Source organism: Motacilla alba, chromosome 1, assembly GCF_015832195.1.
Source record: "Motacilla alba alba isolate MOTALB_02 chromosome 1, Motacilla_alba_V1.0_pri, whole genome shotgun sequence".
Lineage (NCBI taxonomy): Eukaryota > Metazoa > Chordata > Aves > Passeriformes > Motacillidae > Motacilla > Motacilla alba.
Genome location: NC_052016.1, coordinates 36,303,183 through 36,324,860, shown reverse-complemented (window position 1 = coordinate 36,324,860; position 21,678 = coordinate 36,303,183). Strand labels below are relative to the sequence as shown.

General features: G+C 54.4%; 1 protein-coding gene across 7 annotated transcripts; it reads left to right on the top strand.

The window, feature by feature from the left end:
* The first annotated feature begins 4,983 nt into the window (after positions 1–4,983).
* IFFO1 (intermediate filament family orphan 1) lies at positions 4,984–15,670 on the top strand. Of its 7 annotated transcripts, none has more exons than XM_038156846.1 (10): positions 4,984–6,001; positions 10,900–10,960; positions 11,043–11,138; positions 11,377–11,517; positions 11,970–11,978; positions 12,428–12,612; positions 13,089–13,197; positions 13,890–13,982; positions 14,163–14,293; positions 14,900–15,670. In XM_038156846.1, exons 1-10 carry the CDS (start codon positions 5,313–5,315, stop codon positions 15,000–15,002), a joined length of 1,617 nt encoding a protein of 538 aa, XP_038012774.1. In that variant the 5' UTR covers positions 4,984–5,312; the 3' UTR covers positions 15,003–15,670. The 7 variants fall into 7 exon arrangements, with proteins under 7 accessions (XP_038012774.1, XP_038012686.1, XP_038012521.1 ...); XM_038156758.1 differs by having other exon boundaries at positions 13,887–13,982; XM_038156593.1 differs by having other exon boundaries at positions 13,089–13,209.
* Positions 15,671–21,678: the final 6,008 nt, after the last annotated feature.

The window sequence follows — 21,678 nt, the reverse complement described above, 5'->3', positions numbered from 1 at the left end:
TCACTTTGGGTTTGTGTGTTGAGGTCTGGATTGTTGCATACAGAAGACCTAAGGGAAGATTTCTGGCATCTTTCAGAATAATTAAATAAATGCTAGGTGCAATAGCGCCCAAGGGAAAGAATTACTGCTTCAATATTGCATTTCTAGTACCCTCCATCTGCATAAAGGCTGTAAAACTGGGAAATGTTCAGAGAAGACAAATGCACCCTAAGTTTTGGTGAGAAGAGCAGCAAGAGCCTCTTGAAGCCCTGGGCCTGTCCTTTCAGGAGCAATGCGGATCTCTCCCGTGTTGTTGCTGCCGCCTGCTGAGGTAACCATATGAGTGTGCAGCCTCAGCTTGAGAACCAGTTTATCCTGATAACCCCATCAGCAGGGATAGAGTTTTCCTGGCTGGGATCCCAAGGTAACTGTCTGTTTTCCAGCAAATGTCCAAATTATGGTGGAATTTCAGCCCTGAAATGCAGGAAGAGCCGCTGCTTTAAGTGTTTCAACAAAACTTCTCTCTTGCTGAGCATTGTTCCAATCACTTGGCATGCCTGCAAACCTTTTGTTATAGCTGGGAAGAGACGGGATAAATTTTCATCTCTCTTTGGTGTTTTGATCTGCTCTTGATTTCAACTGTTGCAGTTATGACTGCTCAGAGAGATAGTGTTGAGTGTGACATTGAAACGCCACCACTGAGCTTCAGAGGCAGTACTGGGGATGCAGCAGCTGGGGACAAAGCTTGGTGGCTTCGTCTGCATTCTGGTACAAGGCTGTGGTCACATTAGGCTTGTGCTTGCAGCCACCTCCTTACTCTGGGAATCTTTTGTTACCTGAAAGCTGAGATTTCTGGAGAATGTGACTGCTGGATCATCTTTCAGTACCTTCCTTTAATGTGTTTTAATATCTGAAAGCTGCTGATAACGAAGCTTGCGGGAGCTGAGACAGAGCAAAGCAAGAACTGAGGCAGAGCAAGGATTGAAAGCAGATCTGAGGGGTAAAAATGCTGTCACAGATTAAAAGCTTGTTGAGAGGAGTCGTGATATCTGTTCCACTGTGCTGCATGCTGTCCTTCTCCCCAAACTGGGAGTCTGTTGGAGAAGCCTTATCAGGGCACAATGAAGACAGCCAGCTGGCAGCTCCTGCCTCGCAGGCTCCAGCAGCTCCCCTCTGCACACCGGCAGGGAGAGGCAGGCCCTGCACTGCTGCACCCTTGGGGTGGTGCAGGAAGGAAGATTAAGGCTTCTGGGGACAAGAGTGCGTAATGGAAAGAGACTGCAGTAGTGACAGGTCAGTCACTGACTCCAGTGATGTCATGTGCTGTAATGTCTGTTCTGGGCCGGGCGTGCTGCCTCTGGCTGCATCGCCTCATGTCTGGCTGTATCCTGAGGAAGGGGCTGAAATCCTGCCCTGCGCATTTCAGGGACTTGGGTATGAAATCTGGATCTTCGTGCACACACTGCATTGCACGAAACACCCAGAGATACGGACACTTTCGTAGGGGCTGAATCCACAAATGGCCTAAGTCCCATCAGTGGGTCCTGCTCCCCTAGGCTGGTCCATCCCTGCTAGGGAGGATGTGGAGAGCTCCTATGGAGGTTGTCTGCAAGTCCCACCTGCCTGACGGAGTCAGGGGGGAACTGCTGAGAAGGTAAAGTCAGTTGGGTCACGGGCTCTAGCACTGCCTAGAGCTGCCTTCTCATGAAGATCTCCAAAACTCCCTCCTGGAATGGTGTTCGTGCATTTTTGGAAGAAAATGCATTCCCTCCTTTGCTGTTAGACAGGAACATTTCTGTGTGTTGTGTGGCGATCACCCAACTGCTCCTCTGCACCAATTTCTCCGCATTTGCACCCAAACCCAGGCAGCTGACTGGGCTGATGACTTTGCTCTGCCCAAAAGTCATGTGTGCATTGCAACACCTCCCTCTGGTTGTGGAGAGAAGCAATTTTGTGGGTCAGTTTTAGTGAAGAATCTTGGAAGTTGGAAGACTTGAGAGTTTACACAGAAATACTTCAGCAGTGTTGTGCAAGGAAGAAGGCACCACTGAGGTACTTGGAGGGAAAGGGGAGCAGGGAGATGAGATACAGACACACCAAGGAGACCTGTGCCTTCCAAAAGGAGCCTCAGTGGAAGCTGTGGAGCTGATTTGGACAGGTTTCACTTATGAAGTTACTTTGCAAGGAGGATGCGTTAGCTACCAAGAGCTTCTGAGATCTGGGAGAGGAGGAGCATCTCAGCCTGGCAATGGATATTACAGCTGGGCAAATGCAAAGGACTCAGGTGATTTTAATAGGGGCTTGCAGCTGGGAAACCTAACTTGATTTGCCCATGGAGGATAGTGGTAGAGACTTAATCTCTTTTTACTGTGCTGTCAGCAATTAGAGACAGAGTCCCACATGAGTACCTGGAATTTGCATTGTCTGTTTTGCACAGGGTCAGACAATGAAGTGCTTCTTCCTTGGCCTTAAAATCTGTGGAAGATAAATACCACCATGTTTGCAAGTAAGTGTCTTTTTTCACACTGGCTACAGGAATGATTTTAAGAGCTGTAACGAGCAGCTCTGCGTGTCAGCAGCTGCAGTCCAGCAGTGCCACTGTTGACCCTGAGCTGATAAAGTGGGAACGGGAGCAGTGGAAGGGTCTGGAGAAGTGCCAGGTGTTAGGTGAACCGAGGGGGGGAAGATGAGGAGAAGGAGCTGTTGGGCTGCAGTGAGATTGAGGCCCAGAAGTGGAGTTCTGTGGTCCCCTGGGTGGCAGGATTGTCTCTAATTTCTGGGCTTCTGCAGGAATAACTAGAACAAATTGGCCCTTTGTCCCAGTCATCTTCTGCATCAGTAGGAGTCCTTTACCCCAGCAAGTATCCTAAGCAAATTAAGTTAGAGAAAAAAGGAGGCTCCACACTGCCTTCTGTCCAGGAGGCAGCAGGAGTGTTGGTAGGAAGAGGTACTGGAGGTCTGTAGCCCAGTCCCTGCTGTAAGCAGGGCCGTCCCGGCACTAGGTCACATCACTGGATTTGCACAGCTGAGCCCCAAGAACCACCACAGACAGAGATCCCACCACCTGCTCCAGGGCTGTGCTGGCCTTCTGGTAAAAAAAGCTTTTCCTGATGGATGGCAATGCCTTCCTCCACTGGCATCTCATGAATCAGCTCCACTTGCCGGGTTTCCCCAGCCGGAGAGGAGCAGGCCGGGCAGAGCTTGGGAGGGCACTCGCTGCACAGTTTGTGGCGTTGCTCTCGCCTGTGCTCTTCGCCGGCTGCACGCAGCAGCAGATCCCCCCGCTCTGACCTTGCTTGCCAGGTGCAAGGGTGTGGAGGGGTAAAAGCAGGAGTGTGTCGGGGGGAGGCTGTGGCAGAAAGCACGGGCTGCCAGGCACAGGCAGGCTGTGGCAGCGTGGGGGGCGGGTGACAGGACGTGGCAGCAGGAAGGAGGGAGTCAGCAGTGGCTGAAGGTCACATGCTGGGAGGTTTCCGAGCTGGAACTGTCACTGCTGCTTCAAAACAGGCTTATTGACTGGGATCCTTCTTGTCCATCTGTCCTTCTCTCTTCCCTGGGTGTTTATTTGGTAGCATTGCTGCCAGGCACATTGCTCCCTACCAGCTGCTGTTGCAGTGCTGGTTTTTGGAAGATGGGGATCTCTTTTGCCTGCCCATGAGGAGAGCCTTCCTAACCTCCTCTCCCTGGACAAAAGCACTGCTTGCCACTGCTCAGCCTCCCTAGTGAGAGGCAGAGCAAATGAACATCTGCTTGAGAAGAGGAAAAGAGTTAAAAAGGAGATGACAGAAGAGGAAAGCTCACTTCTTTCCCAACCTAAGCCCATCTCGGAGGGACTGAAATCCACTTGAGTTCCAGTGGGTTATGGGTGTGCCAGGGAGGATGCAGACAGTTACTGGTGGGAGAGGAAGTATTATAAATGCACTTGGGGAGCTGCTGTGGGGAGCTTTGAGTTGTGGGCAGGACAGGGGAGATAGGCAAGCCACAGAACATAACTGATGCTGGACACAGAAAGGCAGGAGAGGGGAACAAATTTGATTTTGACTGCTCCTAGGTCAGGATGGCAGAAGAGTAATGCAGGGATGGAAGACCTGTAGCCCGGAGGAGAAGCAGCAAGGAGCATTCAATAGGCAGACTCTCAGTCAAGACTCACAAAGCTAGCCATCCTCAATGGAGCTGGGAAGTTCCTGGCAGTGTGGATTGAGCTATACCTTTGATCCCAAGGGAAGGGCCGTAGCACGCTGCCCCACTGGAGCATTCCCAGCTCCTTCCACAGAGCTCAGTGTGGTGCGGCGCTGGGCACCTCTTTGAATGCCAACCCACTGCTCGCTCACCCCTTGCTGGTGGCTCAGCTGAGACATCAGAGGCCGCTTTGCGCAGGTGCCACGCTCGGCTCAGCTCCTCAGATCCTGGGGGAACAGGCCAGGAGCACACAGACAGCAAGGGAACACAGGTGTCCACATCCATTAAATATTCATGTAGTGATCGATTTGCGCTCAGTCTCCTCCCACCAGATAATGGGGTGAGGGAGGGGCGACGCCAGCGCTTTCTGCAAAATTCACCTGGGGCCGGGGGTCAGGGGGTAAGAGGGAATGACCTAAAGTAGGCTGAAATAAGGGACGTGAAGCAAGACCCGAGGCTGCTTTGTGAACAAGGACGGAGGAAGCCGGCTGCGAGCCAAGCATGATATCGGAGAGGCTGCCTCCCCACAGCCTCCTCTGCCCGCTGGCTCGCCATTGTCCAGCGGCAGCTCCCCGTAGGCGGGCTGCTGGCACACCAGGGGCAGGGCTGTCTTGGGGGGTTCCAGAGAGGATAACGAGAGGATTTGGGGTGCAGAGGCGAAGTTATGCCTTCTTTAAGGGGGGGGGGGGGGGGGGCAGCTCTGGAAAAGCACTAAATTCTACTAAAAAAAAAAAAGAATAAAATATTAAAAAGGAGGCAGAAGCATGCTGTGTTGCGTGCTGGGCTAGTTACGGAAATCGGTAACAGGCGGGGCTTCAGCTAGCGGTGCCGGAGAGGGACGTCCCTCCGGGGAATCCCGCTGGACCGGGCCGCGTCCCTTCGCCCCGGGGCGCCCCGGCACCCTCCGGGGAGCCGAGCCGCCCCTCGGCGGGGGGAGAGACGAGGGCCGGCAGAGGAAAGGGAGGTTCTGCCGCGTCCCCTCTTCTGCTCGCTCCGCCCGGGGCCGGCGGCGGGCAGCGGGCGGGAGCGGGGGCGGCTCTCGGCGCCCGCCGCCGCCGCCGCATCCCCGCCGCAGCGGAAGCCGCGCCCCCGCCGCCGGGGCCGGCCGGGCGCATCCCCCCGCCCGGCGCTCCCCGCCCCGTCCCGCCGCCGCCATGAACCCGCTCTTCGGCCCCAACCTCTTCCTCCTGCCGCAGGAGCAGCAGGGGCTGGCGGGCCCCGAGCTGCCGCCGCCGGCCGCCGCCGAGCCCCTGGGCGGGGAGCCGCCCGCCGGCCCCTTCCCCGCGCCGCCCGCCGCCATGGCCCTCCGCAACGACCTGGGCTCCAACATCAGCGTCCTCAAGACGCTGAACCTGCGGTTCCGCTGCTTCCTGGCCAAGGTCCACGAGCTCGAGCGGCGCAACCGGCAGCTGGAGAAGCAGCTGCAGCAGGCGCTGGAGGAGGGGGCGGGCGGCCGCGGCCGCGGGCCCCCGCGCCGGGACCAGGCGGTGCAGACCGGCTTCGTGGGTCCCATCCGCACCCTGGGGCTGGGGCTGGGGCCGGGGCTGGGGCTGGGGCTGGGCTCGGCCCGGGCGCTGGGGTCCCCCGGCTCCCGCCCCGGCGGTCCCGGCCAGCCCTCCGCCTACTCCGCCGGCTCCCGCTTCATGCCCGGCACCATCTGGTCCTTCTCGCAAGCGCGGCGGCTCGGCCCGGGGCCCGAGACCACCCTGGTGCAGGGACCGGGCGTCTCCTGGGTCCACCCCGACGGGGTGGGTGTGCAGATCGACACCATCACCCCCGAGATCCGAGCGCTCTACAACGTGCTGGCCAAGGTGAAGAGGGAGCGCGACGAGTACAAGCGCAGGTGAGAAGGGGCGGCTGGAGCGTGGGGCACCAGCGGCATTCCCCGGGGGACCGAAGCTATCGCCGGGGAGGCTGCAGGGCTCTGCCCGGTGGGCGGTGTGAGGGGGAAGCGGGGAGGGAAGGCGACAGTCCTGGCCAGACTTCTCGGGAGCACGGGCTGCAGGCAGCGTGGGGAAAAAAGTGGACCCCTGAAAGCATTTGTTTGTGCCTGGGTCTCCTCCCTTGCCACCTGGTGTGCGAACCCTCGCGGGGTGTTCCTTGAGCCTTCTTCCATCTTACCAGCCTGGCATGAGAGACTAGAAATGCTTTTCCAGGCAGGGAAGGAGTAACTCCAGGAGCTGTGTTTTAAAGCCAAGGGGATCTGGAAATGCTCAGGAAGGAGGAGCAGCCCGAAAGTAGGTGAGGAGAGTGGACATGCAGCAGTGAGCGGGTTTGCATTGGAGAAGGCTGCTGGGAAGGAAAGAGTTCTCTGAATGTGTCGGAAGGTGTTGAGAAGCCCCTCAGCAGTGTGTCTGGCCTCTCCTAGGCCCTTTTCCCTCGCCAGTGCTCTCCAGCTGGCCCCTCAGCAGCAGAGAGCCGAGGCAGGACACCCCACTCCTCGGGGGCTTTCCTCCCGACCCAAAATAGCTGTGGCTTGGCATGTGCCTTGGAGAAGGGTGAAGCAGAATGCAAAGCTAATCTCTTGGCCGGTTCTCCTTTCCCGTGCAGGGTGGCCGCTGCTCTGGCCTCTTGCTTTGTGTCAGGCCAGTTTCCGAGGCTGCTCCCGGATCCGCACGTAGGATGAGATCAGGCTGGGCTGGCGTCGCGGGTCAGAGCGCGGGGCCGGGCGAGAGCGGCACTGGCGACTGACACCACCCGAGCCACTGGTCTGGGGTTTTTTCAGAAGTCGCCTTGTGATGCTTTTGAAGCAGTTAGAAAGTTTGTGATTCCACACCCAACTCCCTGCGGGAGCTGTGCCACGGACCAGTTCTGCACAGCCATGGGCTCCAGTGCCAAGATTGAGGCTGGGGTCCAAGATGACACCTTATGCTTTTGGCTTTATAAGGCTTAGGCTGAGCAAACTTGCCTGTCAGATGCTGTGGAGGCACTGAGCAAGGCACGTGTAAAGGAAGAGTCTCTTCTTTCCCACCAACTGCTGCATGTACCTAAGGCCTTTTATTATTAAGCCAGTGGTGAGGCTCCTTCTCCAGAGTGGAGCAGCACTCCTTGCATTGCATTTTCAGATCAGAGAGTGGGAAGCTGGAGCCAGTTTTTTGGCCAGGAAAGCTTGAGCCTCAAAAGTGGGTCAGCCAGAGGGGATCAAGTTGGGTTTGTTGGTGTGCCGAAACTTTGGGAGAATGGAGAGCTGAGTAGGGTTGTCCTGCTCTGGCAAGTGAGCTTCAGGGAAGGCTGCAGAGGGGGTGACAGAGGGACTGCTGAGGGTGAGATGGGGGGGCACCACAAGCTGCTATGAGCCAATGTTATTGGTGGGATCTATTTTTGGAGTGTGTTACCAGGAGCTGGGGGAAAGCAGACCCCACCCCCAGACCCTATCCAGCACTGGGACCTTTCTGACGGGTACAGCCAGGTCCCAAACAGGGGAATGGGACAGAAGGATTCCATTTCCACACCCTTCTCCATGCTGGGGGCTGACACCAACATCCCTTGGGAGCTGAGAGTTCCCTGCCACTGTGGGCCGTGATCTGCCATGGGGACAGTGCAGCTGGTGTCATGCCTTTGCCACCTGCCTGGAGACAGATGGAAGAGGCCATATTGACACAGGACTTCCCAGTTCTCTCACCCATGGCTTGGGTGCTGGAGCTTGTGCTTTTATCAGGACAGCATTGCTGCCATGCGCCCCACAGCACTTGGAGCAGTGCAGCAGGAGCTTCTCTCTAGATACACAGGGCCTGAAATTCAAGTCAGGGATCCAGGAGGGCTGTGGGGGCTGTAGGGAGGGATGAGAATAGTTGCAGCAGCGGGAGAGAGGCTCACAGGAGCTGCACTTGGGAGGAGCAGACTGAAATTAGGTGGCCTGGATAGGGGCAAAGGGTGCCTGTGAGTACCACACAGATCTGCTAAGCGCTGGGGATCTGGGAGTCTCGTCATGTTTGTGCTGTCTGCTACACCTACTACTTGTATTCACAAGTAGTTCTTATCCTGGATGTTGCAAGGACACACTGGAGGTGTGGAGTGAGCAGTGCTACAACGCGGTGTGTTAGACTCACAGGATGGTTTGGGTTGGAGAAGACCTTTAGGGTTACTCAGTCCTATCTCCCTGCTGTGAGGTTTCACTAGATCAGGTTGCTCAGAGTGCTGACATTGAACATTTCCAGTGATAGGCCATCCACAACTTCTCTGGGCAACCTGCTCCAGTGTCTCACCACCATCACAAAAAACTGTTCCTTATGTCCAATCTAAACTTATCTTCTTTCAGTTTAAAACCTTCACCTCTTGTCACTGCAGGCAAAAGGTCTGGTACAAAGTCTCTCCATCATTCTTGTAAACCCCCTTGTTTATAAAAATGCTTCAGGAAGGTTTTTTGTTGTTGTAATTGGCCTCTGAGGAGCTGTGCCAGGCTGCAGGGCCATCCCCATTGAGGTGGGCTCCAACATAGTTCAGATGTGGCAAGAGGGGGCATAAGTGGAGCCTCAGGCCCCGAGCAGCCCAAAGCCCTGCTCGGTGTGCACTGACCCTGCAGGATGGGGTAAAGCACCCCAGTGCCCATTGCAGTGAGCAGGATTTTAAGGATGGGGGGATTGCTGATTTTTCTCAGTGAACTTGTTGAAGGGACACACCTGGCAGGGACAGCATCGCATCTTTCCACATCCCTGGCTTTGGGAGAGCTGTCCCCTAGCTGGCAAGGCGATGGTCAGGTCTGCATGCAGCTGGGACCCTCCTGCCCTCGTGTCTGCCTTTGGGCAGGTTGTTGCTTTGCAGCAGGGCAGGAAGGACCTCCCCTCTCCCCCGTGCACACCGGTGGCTGTGGGGTTGTGCGGGGCAGCCTTGCTTCCAGCTGGCAGCGACCTGGCGGCGGCTGCGGGCGCAGTGCTGCAGGCAGGTTATTATTAGGAGTGGTGCATTGCAGGAGGGAGCAGGGGAGAAGGAGCCAGGCAGGAGATGAGGGAGAGAGGTTCGCAGTGGATGGGTGCACGGATTTGCCCCTGGTGGGGTGAATCGCTGTTTTCTCGTGCCTTTTAAGCCGGTGTGTATGTGACCTGCACTCGTCTTCCACAGCACTGGTGTGAAATGAACTCTTACCAGGATTTGCAGCTGTGCTTTACGTCCCCAGTGAGTCTGGACTATATAGAGACCCAGAGGGAGGCGGGGACCGAAAAAGAGGCAGTGCCACACCGAGAAAGATGCTGAAATTTTTTTTCTTCTGGTGGAAGGCGTTTTTTGTCCCTAGGGAGGGAGGCTTTGTTTGAGCAGTTCCCATATAAGGGCAATTCTACCTTTTAACTTTCTCCTTTCTTTTCCCTTCATCTCTCTTTCCCCAAAGGGATGGGAACACTTTGATTCCCCTTCTGAAGCTGTGGTATGGATCCAACACCAACGCGAGGACTGCACACTTTTGTCCTTGTTTGAGTAAGGAGCAGCATTGGTAGCTTTAAGAGCTCAGAAATTCACAAGCCAGGGCTCTCCCACATCGTCAGATTGTCCAGATACCCAGAGATAACAAATGTGAGGGCTTTTCATATGCTTTCTGGCCTTCTAGGCCTTAGGATTTATTGTTCAAACTTGGTGTGGGTAAGTGAGAGGAGAGATTTTTCACATCCTTGTGCAGAGTCGGAGTGTCTGTGTTGGTGCTTGCAGGCATTAAATAGAAACCAGACCTCACAGCACCAGGAAGAGCCCAGCTCTGGTTGCTATCCCAGAGTGATCTCGTTTTCTCAGAAAAATCTGGCTCTCCCAGGAGAGCCAGGAGCTGGGTAAGAATGCAGCAGCCCTGCCCCATGCCGCACCGCAGCACATGCCAACCCCCTGCTCTATGGGATCATCATTTAGCCAAGAGCAGTACGGCTTGATGTCCTCCCAACAGACCGAGGGCTGGGCCAGCACTGCAGCGAGACCCAAGAGGTTGATCTCATGCAGTGAAATATAATAATTGCTAGGGGATGTGTCTTTGCACAGCAAGGCTGGAAGCCTTGCAGCTCCGCTTTTTGCAGAGCTGCAGAGCCTAATACCCACCGGACAGCCCGGCATAAAGTGGCACAATCCATCCTGCTTCCTTGTGGGATGACAGAGTGTTCTTTAATTCAGCCTGTTACGCAGCAGCGGAGTCAAGGAGTCTTGTGCCCCTGCCCAGGCAGCGTGGCCTGGCCCAGGGCAGCCCTCTGCATCGGGACAGGCAGAAGAGCAGCCCTCCACGCACATTGCGGTCACTCACACTGTGAGGTGGTTTGGTGTCAAGATCGGGGTTTGTGCTTCTGGACAGCCTGAGCTGCAACGCCGCAGACACACAAACGTGGTCGCAGAAGCGATGCAGATGGGGGCAGCTCCGCACTACATCTGCAGAGCTGCTGTTGAGGGTTGGAGCTGCCGTGACCCAGGGCTGTGGGGCTCAGGGGCAGAGGGAGAGGCCTGGGGGCTGTGACGGGCCATGGGCCAGCCCCGCTGCGGCAGGGCGTGCGGCCCAGCTGCTGTGCCGAGCCTGTGGTTGGTGTCCCCAGCTCCCCCCATTGCGGGGCGGGCAGCCGTGGTGGGGCAGCATTTGTGGCTGGGGGGCCGATGGGCTTGGCAGCTGCCATGGCCTGAAAACAAGAGGCCATGCATTCCTGGGCACGTTCTCCTTCCCGCCCCGGTGCTGTCGTCCCCCCCCTCAGATAGCTTTGGGGTGAGCAGCTGCCGCTCCGTGCTCTCCCTTTGGCAGCCAGCGAGGCGAGGCCGATGGGATCTGACCGGCGTTTGTCTCCCTAGATGGGAAGAGGAGTACACGGTGCGTGTACAGCTTCAGGACCGGGTGACTGAGCTGCAGGAGGTGAGCCTTGCTGTTCCCTCTTCCCCTGCACCCCAGCTGCCCCACACTGGTGCTGATTTGCACCTCTCTCGCCCTGGTGCAGGAAGCCCAGGAGGCTGAAGCTTGCCAGGAGGAGCTGGCCATGAAGGTGGAGCAGCTCAAGGCCGAGCTTGTTGTCTTCAAGGGACTGATGAGCAATGTGAGTCCCCAGTCTCTGTCCAACCCCACAGCAGTGTCCTACCCACGTGGTGTGACTGTGTATAAAAGCAGTTCCTTGGTGGGGCCCATCCAGCACTGGCAGGGTTGGTCTGGGGCGCAGTGAGCAAAGCAGGGGTGAGGGAGCCGTCCTGCACGAGGGGGAAAGTGGGGGCGCTGATTGCCATCTGTCTTGCCTAATATTCCTCCCTTGTCCCCTTCCTGCGGTGTCGTGGGTTCAGAACATCACGGAGCTGGACACCAAGATCCAGGAGAAGGCCATGAAGGTGGACATGGACATCTGCCGTCGCATCGACATCACTGCCAAGCTGTGTGATGTGGCACAGCAGCGGAACTGCGAGGACATGATCAAGATGTTTCAGGTGAGAAGTGCCCGCTGCTGCTGCCGACTCAGCCACCAGCTCTGGGGAGGAGAGATCCCAAAGGAGGAGGTAGAAGAGACAACACTGGCCCCCTGCTAGGGGAGACGCTTGGTCACCCTTGCCCTTGCTCTTTCTGGTCCCTTGCTTTCTGTCTCTCTTGGGAGGACCAGACAAAAGGGCACAGAGTGGAGGTGGAGTGCTCCAGATGTTGCTTTGGACATCAAGAGTCCCCTCAACCTCTTGCTGACCTGTTGTGTTGGGCCCGGGGACCCCACAGTGCTAGGGGAACAGCTGCAGGAGGGAGACAAGTTGCTTGAGTGTCTGTCTCTAACTCCATCTCTCTCCTTTCCCTTCCCCTCTCCGTCATCTTCTCTCTGTCTCTCTTCTCTGTCTCTGTCTCTTTTCTCTTTCTGGATGTTGCTGCTTTTCTGTCTCGCTCTTTGTCCCTACAGAAGCAACTGGTTAGTTCCATTCAGTTGAGAAATTTTAAAAATTTTGAACTTTCTTTAAAAAAGGTCGGCCTATAAATATTGACATATTTCACCTTTTTCAGACTGTCTCTTTTTTCCTGTTTCTGTCACTGTGTTTCCCTGTCTCTGGACTGGGGTGGTGGGTGATTTGAGTTTTTCTGCAGTAAAACCACATTGTTTTTTTCTCATCAAATTCATAGATTCCATCTTTAGTTGCTTAGTTTTAATTTTAGAAAATGCTAAAACCATGTTTTATCCATTGCACCCATCTTTAACCTGATCATAATGAGCCCATCTCTCTCTCTCTCTCTCTCTTCTCTTCCTTCCTTTCTTTCTGTCTTTCTCTCTTTCCCTGCCTTTCTGTCCCTCCACCATTCCTTTCCCCTCCATCTCCTCCCCACTACCTGCTCCTGACCTCGGACCCGGCCTCGTTTCTGTAGTCTCTGCACTTGTCTCCCGTTAAGGTCCCAGCCTCGGTGGGGCGGAAGCGGGAGCGCAAGCAGGTCAGCGACGAGGACACCTCGCTGTCAGAGAGCGATGCCTCCCGGAAGCCTGACGAGGAGGAGGAGGACGAGACCACGGCCATGAGTATCAATGAGGAAATGCAGAGGATGCTGAACCAGCTGTGAGTGCGGCTGCTGCGCACCTCTGCCCACCGTGTCCAGCCAGGCTCCAGCAGGCTCCCTGCTGGTCCTAGGATGGGGAGGGCAAGGGTGGTCTGTGGCTTTCCTTCCCAGGTGAGGGTGAGATGAGAGATGCTGCTGTGGAGAATGGTCACCCTGTGCTCTGTGGCACAGTGGGACTGACCCCCTGGGAGACCTGAGCCCACCTATGCCAAGAGTGGGACCTGGTCCAACTCCCCTCCTCCTGCCCTCCGTCCTGCCTTTTGGGAATCTGTGCCTGAATTTTCTGGGGCTCCTGACCATAAAACCAGCCCCTTCCCCATCAACTCTTGGGTTTGGGCACGCCTGAGTTCACCCTGGCCAGACTCCCAAGGCTGCAGCCCTGCCCGTGAGCGAGTGCAAGGCTTTGGCGTCGACACGGCCCCCTGCCTGCTGTGCTCTCTTGCTGGGTGCTGACATGCTGTTCCCTTGTGCCCAGGAGGGAATATGACTTTGAGGATGACTGTGACAGCCTCACGTGGGAGGAGACAGAAGAAACGCTGCTCCTCTGGGAGGACTTCTCTGGATACGCCATTGCAGCCGCAGAGGTGCAGGGGGAGGTAACGGTGGTGTCAGGGCCCTGAGGTCTTGTTGGGTTGGGACGCTCGATCCTGCCTGAGCCTGGGAAGATGCTCTCTCAAAGACCAGATTTCAGCCCCTTTCCCCTTGCAGGCCTGTACAAGATCCTTTTCTGCATGAATACATTACAGCATCCCTGTTGAGGTCTCCTTTTTAGAGACAGGCCAGGGACCTGTAGTCTGAGGGGTGCGCTGAGGGTGGGGTGCACACATACGGGGAGAGCCACAGCCCATCCAGAACAGAACACTTCCTCTGGCTGGACTGGTCTCTGGTGATCCTTGCTCATGTTCTCCAGCCCACCTACCCACTGTGCAGCAAAACTGCCCAAAGAGAGGCTTTGGTGACTGGCCAAAGCCCTTGTCATCCCAAATCTTTGGCCCTTGGCAGTCCCCTGGAGATGGATCATGCTCAGGAATGGTCTCCAAATCTTCAGTGCAATACTGGGCTTGTTTGGACTGATGTGGTCACTGCCCAGTGTAGCGAGTCTGTCTTATTTGTACTGCCTGTACTGACTCCTGTCTTATTTGTACTACACTGTATATATTTCTTCCTCTTTTCTGAGTGCTGCCAGTTCTTTCTCTGATTTGTCTCTCTCTTGCCTTTGGTTCCTCATGTTGGACGCTTCCCTGCCTCTAAACCTGCTGTCTGCTCTCCTCAGCAGCAGGATGACAGCCTGGAGAAGGTGATCAAGGACACAGAGTCACTGTTCAAGAGCCGTGAGAAGGAGTACCAGGAAACCATCGACCAAATAGAGGTGAGAGAAGGAGGAAGGGGGGGAGCCATGGTACAGAAGGGTGTGAAATGGGGGAGTGGGTCCCTGGGGGAGTGATGGAGCAGGCCACTGGTAATGTGGGTGACAGCCCTTGGTCTGGCCATGCCCACTGCCCTGCACCATATGCCCTGGGATCATCTCTACACCGTTTCCCTTGAGCAGCTGGAACTGGCCACAGCCAAAAATGACATGAACCGTCACCTCCACGAGTACATGGAAATGTGCAGCATGAAGCGAGGCTTGGACGTGCAGATGGAGACTTGTCGGCGGCTCATCACCCAGTCTGGGGACAGGTGAGCTCCAGCAGAAGAGCCAGGACACCCGCGCTCTGGGTCTGCAGCCAGGGTGGTGGTGAGAGGGAGCTGAAGGACATGGTAGAACTCCTGCCCTGCCCTCATGTGGTGTGGAGAGAGGGCAGTTCCTAGAGGCTGTTGGACTCCTGGCTGGCTTCCACACCAGTCATGGTGCTGCCTCTGCAGAAGGTAGGAGACACACAGGAGTCACTTTTGACGCATGAAGCTAGACCCCCCTGATGGAGAGATGAGCTGCCATTGTGCAGGGACATTGTGTAAGTCCCCAAAGGCCTTTGGAGCCAGGGTGGCTCCAGGCAGGGCACCCTTGTGGTGAACTTCCACAGACCTCTAGCCTAACATACCTTGTCAAGGTCCTGCTCTGGGCAGGCCCCTCCAACATCTCCCCCAGCTCTGCTTCATGCTCTTGATTGGTGTCCTCTGGAACACCCTCCCAGCACCCAGGGATCCCTGCAGACACACACATGCCCAAAGGGGCAACTTCAGCTTCTGTCCTCCTTGCCGTGGTGACCCCTGCCAACACCAAACTGGGTCCTTTCCCAGCCCCTGGGCGATGCTATGACTGCTGTCCTTTACTGTTCTCTGCAGAAAGTCTCCTGCCTTCACCCCGACCTCCAACAGCGAGTCAGCCCCGAATGAGGAGAGCGAGGAATCTGACCGTGATCCCCCCAGCGATGCTTCCATCAGATAATGAGGGGAGGCCTGGCTCCCTTGGACCCCCTTCCTGGCACGGGGTTGCCTGAGTCACACCTGGGAGAGACTGTCAGGGACGTGGAACTGCTGGTAAACGTCTGTCGCCCAGGCTCACTCCTGTTTCGGGGTGCTTGGCAGATCCCACACACCCCCTCACCGGATACCTTGCAAATGGGAATAGCTAGATAGACCTGAGGGCCCTTGCCCGGGCTGCTCTGCCTTCAGCCCCTTCTCTATTCCCTTTCCCTGCTTTGGTTAAACCGTGGTTCAGGCAGGGAGGCTCCAAACCTGCCATGGTGGCGTTCTGCAGGACCTGTTCCCAGGCGCCCCCAGACCCACCTCCTCTGGCCTCCGTCCTGGTACACTTGACCTGCCCCTGCCCTCCCTGCGCTTCACGGAGCCGAACGAGAGCCGTACCTCCCTGCAAACTGGACCTGACACTGGTGCCAACTGGACCGAGCCCGGGGCTCTCCCTGTCCTTGCTGCTGGCCGGGCACCTGGCTGGCACCTGCCCACGCCGTGCCGGGCACCCCGAGCCCTCCCACGCCTTCCCAGGGCGGGGGCTGAGTCCCGCTCACTGTGCACTTTGCTTTGCCGCCCGTCGGCGATGCGCTCACGTCTGTGTTACGGGGGCGAGGTCATTAAATGGGACAGTTTCCTTTTCTACAGCTTCGCTGGGTGTGGGCTCTCCCTGTGCTGCCGCGGGCGACGCGGGGCTTGAGACGGGGCTGTCATCCATCAGGCCCCAAGCCCACATCAGTGGGTCTCCCCATGGGAGTCCCAGGTGGGACTGGCAGATGGGACAGTGGTGAGATCCCTATTCTGAGAGGCACTGGTGCTGCATGGGCTGCCTTGTTTTTAACCTGGAGCATCACCAATGCAGAGGCTGAAGGATTGAAAATGGAACTGATCCTGGCTTGTGAACCTCTTCCTGCTTCCTGGCCTCTTCTGCCACTCCAGGGCATCCCAGAGCACCTTCCTACCTGCCCTCAGTCCCATATCCCACCTCAGTGTAACTGCAGTGCGGGATCCCCTGTTCCACCATCTCCTGTGGCATTTTCCTGGCTGGCTCCTATAGTGATGGTGACGGGAGGCTGGGGCCTGGCAGGGGGTTAGGAGGGAGAGAGCAGTCTCCAGAGAGGAGGATCCAGTGTGATCCAGAGAGGCAGTGTGATCACTGAGAAGTGGACACAGCCTGCACAGCCAAGGCAGGTGAAGCTCTGGAGAAAAAATGCTTCCCACTAAAGGTACTGAAGGGAAGAGAAAGTACATGGCAGTAGAGTTTTTGGATCATTGCTAATATTAGGTATGGAAGATAAAATGGGGCTGAGGGATGCAAGAGTTTGTCTCTGTAGATGTGGCCTGGGTGGCTGATGCTGCTGGGTGCTTGAGCTGGGAGTGCTGTGGCATCCATGCACCGCAGCACCGTGTCCGTGTTTGGGCAGGGTGAGGTGCTCTGCCTGTGCCTGCCCCATGTGTTAAGGCATGTGTTGGCATTCCAGCAGGGGCTGAGCTGGTTGGAGCAGGCAGGGAGACGAGTCCCTGCAAATGGCAGAAGAATTGAGCAGGAAACAGGAAATCAGGGTGCAGGTGGAGCACTGCTGGTGCTGGGGAATGGCAGTTCCTCAGCCTGTGGTCTGCTGCAGCTCCTGACCGCTGTCTTCACTTCTTGCAGGAAGTTGGGAAAGTGTTTCACGGGAGCGGCAGGGTGCTGGGATGCAGCAGAAGCCCTGGCTGCCTGTGGGGGTGTGGGTAGATGGGAGGTGCGTGCCTCAGTGCCTGCCATGGCCCTCAGCTCTATGCCACCTTGTTCAGTTGTTTCCTTTTCTTTCCCTCTTCATTTTTCTACCTAAAAGAGCTAAAGCCAGAGGAAATATTTTCCTATTTCAGTTTTCTACTTTCAAGTGATGATGCCTCACACACACAGTAGATGAGGGATCACTTCCTATCCTGTCTGGAACTCTTCAGTTTCATGCAAATCCCCTTTCCTGTAGGCATTTTTGCAGTGTTTTCTTCTCTTTCTCTCCTGTGGAGAGGTCTGTGAGTGGCTGACAACTTCTGGCTTCTCCCATGCATAATCCAGGACTTGCATACCTTTGCCTTGGTACTGCTTAAGGAACCCACAAGATTGCAGAGTATCAGGGTAACTCTCATACCCTGAGAGATTGCGGGAATGAAACACAGAAGGACTGACATCTCTGCCTCGAGCAGTCATTGCCCAGAGGAGCAGCAAGTGCTAGACACCCATGTCCCAGGACACGTGGTGACCCTGGTCCCACACCGCCTGCCAGGGCTCCATTTGCAGTGAAACCGAAATCTCCGCCACCCACGTGTGCAAGATGCTGTTCCCCGGTGAATTGTATCACCAGTAAGAGGCTCTGTTCCCCCACCAGTCTGACAGCCTCCAAGATCTCTCTGTCAGGATATGCAACATGGATCCTTTGCCTCAGCAATTCCTCAGCGTGGGAAGCACAGCCCAAGGCCCCCGGTGTTAGCTGGGCCACCTACCTGTCTAGCTGTGGTGAGCCCACATCTTTGATGCTGAAATGAGATGTGGTCCCTCTATCTACTGAGTTCTTCTCTGTGGGCCTCCTTATCCTTCTTTGGGGAGTATCAAGCCTGCTTTTCTCCACCACGCGCCCTGCTGGGAACTGAGATGTCCAGGAACTACACAGTGCTGTGTTGCTTCTTGAGTCCCTAATGTCGCCTCCTTTCCAGGACACTTCTCAGCAGTGCCTGCTCAGGAAGCAATATCAAGTCCTGTCTGGCTCAGTGTCCATGCATTAATGTGAGTGTTTTATGCCCCAGAACAGTCTGAGCACAGACTGCATGGGGTTCCATGGCAGGATGCATCTGGGCAGTCCCTCTGTCAGCATTCCGCTCAGGACTGTGGCTGCTGAGTGCTGACCTCTTGAACATTTGTCCAAGACCATCTCTTTAGGAGTGTATCTCTGGACTGGCCATAAGGTCGTCCCTCTGAATTTTTAGGCAGACTGGTTCATCAGCTTCTTACCCCTTAGGAATGTTGGAAGGAAGATTCTCCCTTGGGCAGGGAGAATTGGGTTAGAGATCACCTAGGGAAATGGCATATAAACAAGTCCCTGGCCCTTGTAGGGATGCACCCACAGTGCTGAGGAGCTGGTGAACACCATAGCAGTCATCTTTGAAGGGTCTGACACCAGGAGAGGGGCCTGAGGCCTGGAAGAAGGCAAATGTCACCCCACTCTTCAAAGAGGCCAAGAAGGAGGACCCAGGAAACCAGTCAGCCTGTCAGCTTCACCTCAATCCCAGCAAGGTGGTGGAGCACTTCATTCTGGAGGTTATCTCTAAGCATGTGGAATACAGGAAGGTGAGCAGGAAAGTCAGCTTGACTTCACTAAAGGCAAATTATGCTTGACCAACATGATTGCCTTCTACCATGAGACAGCTGCCTGGATGAATGAGGGCAGAGCGGGGGATATTGTCTGCCTCAACTTCAGCAAGGCTTTCAATACTGTCTCTCACAAGATCCTCATAGACAAACTTAGGAAGTGTGGACTGGATGAGTGGACAGTGAGGTGGATTGGGAACTGGCTGAACAGCAGATCCCAGAGGGTCATAGTTAGTGGCACAGGGTCTAGCTGAAGGCCTGTCACTGGTGGTGTCCCACAAGGTTCAGTACCAGGCCCATCCTTGTTTAACTTACTCATCAATGACTTGGATGAAGGATAGATGCTTTCTCATCGTGTTCATTGATGACACCAAGCCGAGAGGAGTGGCCAATACCCCAGAGCGTTGTGCAGCCCTGCAGAGGGACAGGTTGGAGAGATGGGCAGAGACGAACCTTCTGAAATTCAGCAAAGGCAAATGCAGGGCCCTACACGTGTGGAAAAATAATCCCATGTACCAGCACAGGTTGGAGGCTGACCTGCTGGGAAGCAGCTCTTCAGAGAAGGACGTGGGGGTCTGGTGGACAACAAGCTCCCCGTGAGCCAGCTGTGTGTCCTGGTGTCCAAGAAGCTAGTGGTTTCCTGGGATGCATTAGGAAGAGCATTGCCAGCAGGGCAAGGGAGTTGAGGCTCCACTCAGCCCTGGTGAGGGGAATCTGCAGTGCTGTGTCCTGTTGTGGGCTCCTCCATCCAAGAGAGACATAGAGCTCCTGGAGCAGGTCTAGCAAAGGGGAATGAAGATCATTAGGTGAGGAAGCACCTCATGAAGAAAGGCTGAGGGAGCTGGGCCTGTTCAGGCTTGATAAGAGATGTCTGAGAGGGGACCTCATCAATGTCTGTAAGTATCTGCAGGCTGGGTATCAGAGGAAGGAGCCAGGCTCCTGTTCTTGGTGGTGCCAAGAAGACATGAGACAATAGGCAGAAACTGGAACACAGGAAGTTCCACGTGAACAAAGGATGAACTTCTTTACTGTGCAGGTGTCTAAGCAGTGGAGCAGATTGCCCAGAGAGGTTGTGGAGTCTCCCTCACTCCAGATATTCCAGAACCATCTGGAGGCAATTCTGTCCCATGTGGTCTGGGACAACCCTGCTTGAGGAAAGGAGTTGAGACCAGATTACTCCACTGGTAGTCCCTTCTACCCTTACCCATTCTGGGATTTCTGGGATTCTGACCAGACCCACTGAATTTCTTGATGAATACTAGCAAATGTTCCCATAGAGAGCGTGAGGGGCATCACTTTCCTTGCACCTGACCACATGAGTGTGGGATGCTGCTTTACTTGCTTCAGTAGGTTCAGGAAACCTAACCATTAAGTAGCCCACATCTTCTTCCTTGTGTTACCCTCCCTTCACTGATTCCTGGATCCCATCTCTTTTAGATCGTATCACTGAAAGAGTCTGACTTGTCTGGCAAGTCAGTCAAGGTCCTGTATTTTCCAGGACCTGTATTTTCCCTTCTGCTGGAGGCGCTTTGTCACTCATCCCGCATGACTTGTGTTGGTGAGAGCTACTTTTCCCCATATCAGGATTCCTTGGATGGACCTAAATGTGATGCTGACGACCTTCACCAGAACACCTTTGGAGTCCAGCTAACCTGTTGTATTATTTTATTTATCACGTTTCTTTGTCAAGAGTTAGGAGAGGATAAAGCTGCATAGAAAGGTGTTCTTGTTTCTCAGTTTGATCTGGAAGCTTGACTTTCCTAAGCCTTTTACCTTTGGCCATACTCTTTATACATTTCTGGTTGCTGTGTCTCAGGGTGCCCCAGAACTCACAGGGTGATGACCAATAGGTCAAGTACTCTGGCTACAGTGAAGAAGGCTCCTTTCAAGAGGAGCGGTCATAATTAATGCAGAACACGGTGGAGGTACTGTCTCATTGGAAATACACCTGGCTGATGCAGGGACAGGCTCCTGAAAACATCTGGCAAGCTGCTGCACATGATGATTAATGCTAGGAGTGATGGTAAAGCCATCATGATCAAGCTGGACAAATGTCACAACAGATGGGAAGAGGCAGCATTTCCAGCTTCGAGAACAGACTGCACCTGTGCAAAGTGCAAGAAGAAATAGAAATCATCAGGGTAGGAAGAAATGTAGTTAACTGATATTTTTAAGGGTCACAGCCATATGGTAGAACTGCTAGATCAGTCTAACCTGTTGGATAAAGGAATATGCAAAAGCCATTGTGAATTTGGTTTACAAGCAATATTAAAAGTGATATTCACTCTACAGCTGATAACCAAACATGCTCTGATGCAAAACTTCATCAAGGCATTGAAGGGTCTTCTATAAATACTCCTGAATCCCCCCCAAAAAACGTGTTGATTTGTTTTGTAAGTACCACCCTGCTTTGCTTGACAAGAAAAATTGTGTTGTCAATAGGAGACTTAGACTTGGGATACCAAAGAATATACAGTGCCAGGGGGAATTTCTCATCAATTTACAAGAGATGGAATGCCCAAGTAAGGCAATGATTTTAGGTGTCCTTATGATAGATGAAGATTGGGTAAAGATTGATGGTTGCCTAAGGACAAGGGATCAACCGAGAGACAAACTGAGACATCAGCCAGAACAAAATGTCACAGCTGAGAGCTGTGTGTTGTCCTGTAACTTTTCCTTAGAGTGAAATAAGTGAACTTGCAGATTGTGGAAAGAGCAGTATTTTCCCAGTTTTTCAGAAGGCTGTGATTTAGCTGTGATAAGATAACTTTCAGTGAGTGAACTTCCTTGAGTAAGTGGCCATGTGACAAAAGTACTTAGAAATAAGAATAACTAATAGAAATAATAATAAAGCTTGACCTACATTAACAAAAAATAATCCTTGTAACAACTACAGCAACTATGGTTAGGAGAAAATGAATAGAGGGACAACAGAATAATTCAGCTGTCTGAAAAAAGGTCTTCAGCTGCTCCTATCACCTCAGAGAAAAATAACAATACTTGAATGTTTAAGGAACTAACATGGTGTTCTAGTTATACTTAAAGAAAAATCAATCCTAACAGTAATATTTTCTTTTTATTGGCTGAAATTGGGAAAATAATCAAGGCAAAAAAAGAGAAGTGCTCACCAGATAAGTCTGCTCTGTATATGGAAAATGCAGAATGTGCTCAGAGGGGAATGATGAAGCACTTTCCAGGCAATTAGCAATAAGGAGGATCCTTGACAGGATCTCCAGCCGAGCACTGGTGCAGTTCCAGGCACAGGTGACCTGGAGCACACTAACCTGTGGGATGCATGGGGTGC